Here is a 3,289-nt window from a genome sequence, read left to right as displayed (position 1 = left end):
ACTGCTGCATCAACCTGCCCGGTCTAACCGTCGTCGACGCCACCATCCTGCGCTCGTCCATCATCACACGCCCACCGGCGAGATCCCGATGCTCCATGCCGCTGAGACCCGCCCATGTCGACGTGCCAGATGTCACGCCGCTCCTCCGTCGCGAACATCACCTGCTGCCACTGGTCCCATCCCCTCCGCCTGCAGTTCCTCTAACCGAGCACCCAAACGCCCCAGGTGGCGCCTCCAAGAAGGGTACGACACACGTAGTGCCGCCAATCTAAGGAGATTTTAGATTTTCACCCGGGCATGAGGTCGGGGTAGAGGGCAGGGACCTCGACAGCGCCTGCAAGTAGGAGAACGGCGACCCTGACGTCGCCACCGTCGGGATGAACGAGTCATCCAGAGTTTCCTTCGGTCCGATGTCACCTCTACCAGCCCCCGCAAACATACCGGGGCCGACGACCGCGATCGTAAGCCACCAAGTGCAACGGGAAAAGGCCTGCAGCGCGGAGGAGATCCACCGGCAACTCACCACCCACGCGGTCAAGATGCCATCCATCCACCTCCCGCGAACGTCGCCAGCCGAGGGCGCTGTCGCCATGCCTAACGAGGCCGCCGCCCCAGGTCCAGGTTCCTCCACGATGGCCGGAGTGGAGAAATCCGCCACAAGCGACGAGATCCGGCACCGCGCGGCCGACGCCATCGCCCAAGCCCGCCGTCGACCGATCCCGCCGCCGTTAGGAGTCCCACACCCATGGATCTGGGCGCCCGTGCACCATCGCGAGCCCGCCGCCTCCGGGATGCGCCACACCGTCGGGAGGGCCGCACCCCACAGATTGGGATGCCCGCGCCGCCGCGGATCCGGGAGAGGGAGGAGAGACCCTCCACCGCCGCCGTCGCACGCACGGGCTTTGCCCGGCGCCGACCATTGGCAGCTGCGGTGGGGGAGAAGGGCGCCGGAGGGTTACTAGGCGGCGGCGGCTGAGCCCTCCCGAGCCGCCCGCGTGGGAGGGGACGCGAGAGGGAGGCGACGGTGATATCTTACTTGGTGATCTACGAAGGGAGTATATGAATATCACATACATCAACGGGCAGCCTCGACAAACAAAACAAACTAATAATATACTCGCTGACGTAAAAGAGAGTATCAACAACAGAGATTTACATGTAACATGTACATCGCGGAGACAAATACTCTGCCGTGGCAACCGAGTGATCTAGTAACACTGCAACATGAAGAGCGTCCAACCGTGGACACGGATAACGCACCACCACCGTAGGCGTGGAGATGTGTCTATGCAGAGGGGGGCGGTGCCAAGAACGGCATAGGTACGCTGATGCTCGGGATAGCAGGTATCTGCGGCATCGTCACCTTGGGAACAACAATGGCGGGCATCGGTGGCATCATCACCTTGGGTACGGCGATTGTGGGCATCGGCGCCATGGTCACCTTGGGCGCGACGATGGCGGGCATCGGTGGCATCGTCACCTTGGGCACGGAAGGAATGGCAGGCATAGGCGGCAATGTCACCTGCGGCACGGTGGGCACGGTCGGCATGGCTGGCACAGTAACGGCCGGCACTGTAGGCACGACCGCCATAGGTGGCACTGCCGGGAGGCCAGGGACAGGACCAGAGGTAGGGGCAGCTGGCGGAGTCGTGTCGGCCAAGTTCCGTGCGCCGTGGCATGTGCTGCTGGAGAGGAGCGCGCACGCCATGAGCATGGCCAAGAAGCTCGCGGTGGAAGCCATGGCGAGCTAGCTCCTAGAGTTTCTCTGAGAGGGCTTACTGACTGTCGTGTACGTATGTAAACTGGAAGCAACAGCAAGATGCTTTTTCTCTGTTGCGATGGAAGAACACGAGCCAACAACAGGTAATATATAGCCACAGACCATGTGATTAGATTGGTTGTTGGCCAGACTCGTCATGGATGCATGGTGGCCAACACAGGTTTCTCTAAGGTGTGGATGGATGCACCTGCATTTGAATGGCTCGAATTTTCTGCGTCTAGGTGTGGAGCTGGTGCTGCTGCTCTTCTATTCTGTTCCTTCATTCGTTGCCAACTGCTATTTCGAGCTGAAAATGTTTATACAGCCAGCTGACGCTGAGCCTATCGTTTACCCGTGCCTTGCTAACTTCCTGCTGTAAAACGCGAGTAAAATGTTTTTGTGGACCGTGATATTCGTCAGAGCTCCCCTGCCCCTGTATTCCTACCTATGAATTATGCTTCTCTCCGTTACTCTGTTCTCCGCTGCACTTGGCAATCATAGAGAAACAGTTCATATTGATTGGGCCACCTCAGATAGGTTAAAATACTTCGGAAGTTGCTAATGGAGCTCAGACTCCATGAAGCCCAAATTTTGAAAATTTCCAAAAAAAAAAGTTTAAAAAAAATCTGAAAAGCATTAGACATATACATAGGGATATACTACATGTCTGTTTCAAGATGAAATACATTGTGGTGTGAGCAACACTAGCACATGTACTATTCACTATAAAAGTTCATTTTTATTATTATTTGTGTAGCTCACATAAATACATATTTCATCATGAATTATACATCACTATGTGCATGCGCATTTGTTTTAAAAAATGTACACAACATAAAAAGTTCGTTTCTGATTTTTGCAGGAGCCCAGGAGCCAAAAATCCTCACTCCACCAAACAAAATAGTTAAAATAAACACAAATGATAAGTGCACACGTGCGGCATAAAGCAATCTGATCATGGCGTTTTTACAAATAAAGTTACCATCCAAAAGGAAAAAAAAACTAACAAAAAAAACTGAAACTTGCCATCCGAAAAAAAGTTATCATGCTTGACAATTAAAGTTGTCATCACTGCGTTACTAAACTTGCCATAAAAATCGTTCGGAGTTTTCATGTATTCGCGCCACACGTGTGACCAGAGGCGGAGGGCGGAAAAAAATTAAGGAGTGGCGAAGTCTTAAGGAAAGAATTCTTTTGATGCAAATCGCAAGAGTCAATACACATTACAACCAAAAACCAAGTACACTGAAAATCTAGGCATGTTTCAATAGGAAAACTACCTAAATCGTACCGATAATGAAGCTTTCAATGGCGTCTAGAAGACCCAAGCAATGGCAATGCCCTACCCTCATTCTGAAAATGAAGCTTTCAATGGTCTAGCTGAGACCGCCGCCGGAGCCGCTGCTTGATGCGCCGCTGGAGGCTGGAGCCGCCGCTTGCTGCGCCGCTGGAGGCCTGGAGCCGCCGCTGAAGGTGCCGCTGTGCAGCAGCCCTCCAAACCCCCAGCCCGTTGCCGCCGTCAACTGCCCG

At 53.9% G+C, this 3,289-nt stretch overlaps 1 protein-coding gene across 1 annotated transcript; it reads right to left on the bottom strand.

Moving 5' to 3' along the window:
• Window positions 1-1,094: 1,094 nt before the first annotated feature.
• On the bottom strand, window positions 1,095-1,823 carry LOC123117099 (protein PELPK1-like). Its single transcript, XM_044537936.1, has one exon. It carries the CDS (start codon window positions 1,739-1,741, stop codon window positions 1,286-1,288), a length of 456 nt encoding a protein of 151 aa, XP_044393871.1. The 5' UTR covers window positions 1,742-1,823; the 3' UTR covers window positions 1,095-1,285.
• Window positions 1,824-3,289: the final 1,466 nt, after the last annotated feature.

Source organism: Triticum aestivum, chromosome 5B (genome assembly GCF_018294505.1).
Source record: "Triticum aestivum cultivar Chinese Spring chromosome 5B, IWGSC CS RefSeq v2.1, whole genome shotgun sequence".
NCBI lineage: Eukaryota > Viridiplantae > Streptophyta > Magnoliopsida > Poales > Poaceae > Triticum > Triticum aestivum.
The sequence above is the reverse complement of the archived record's forward strand: the minus strand, read 5'-3'. Positions and strand labels throughout refer to the sequence as shown.

Excerpts from the sequence above, each read along its gene's own strand:
- LOC123117099 (XM_044537936.1), bottom strand. The coding sequence starts at position 1,741 with ATGGCTTCCACCGCGAGCTTCTTGGCCATGCTCATGGCGTGCGCGCTC.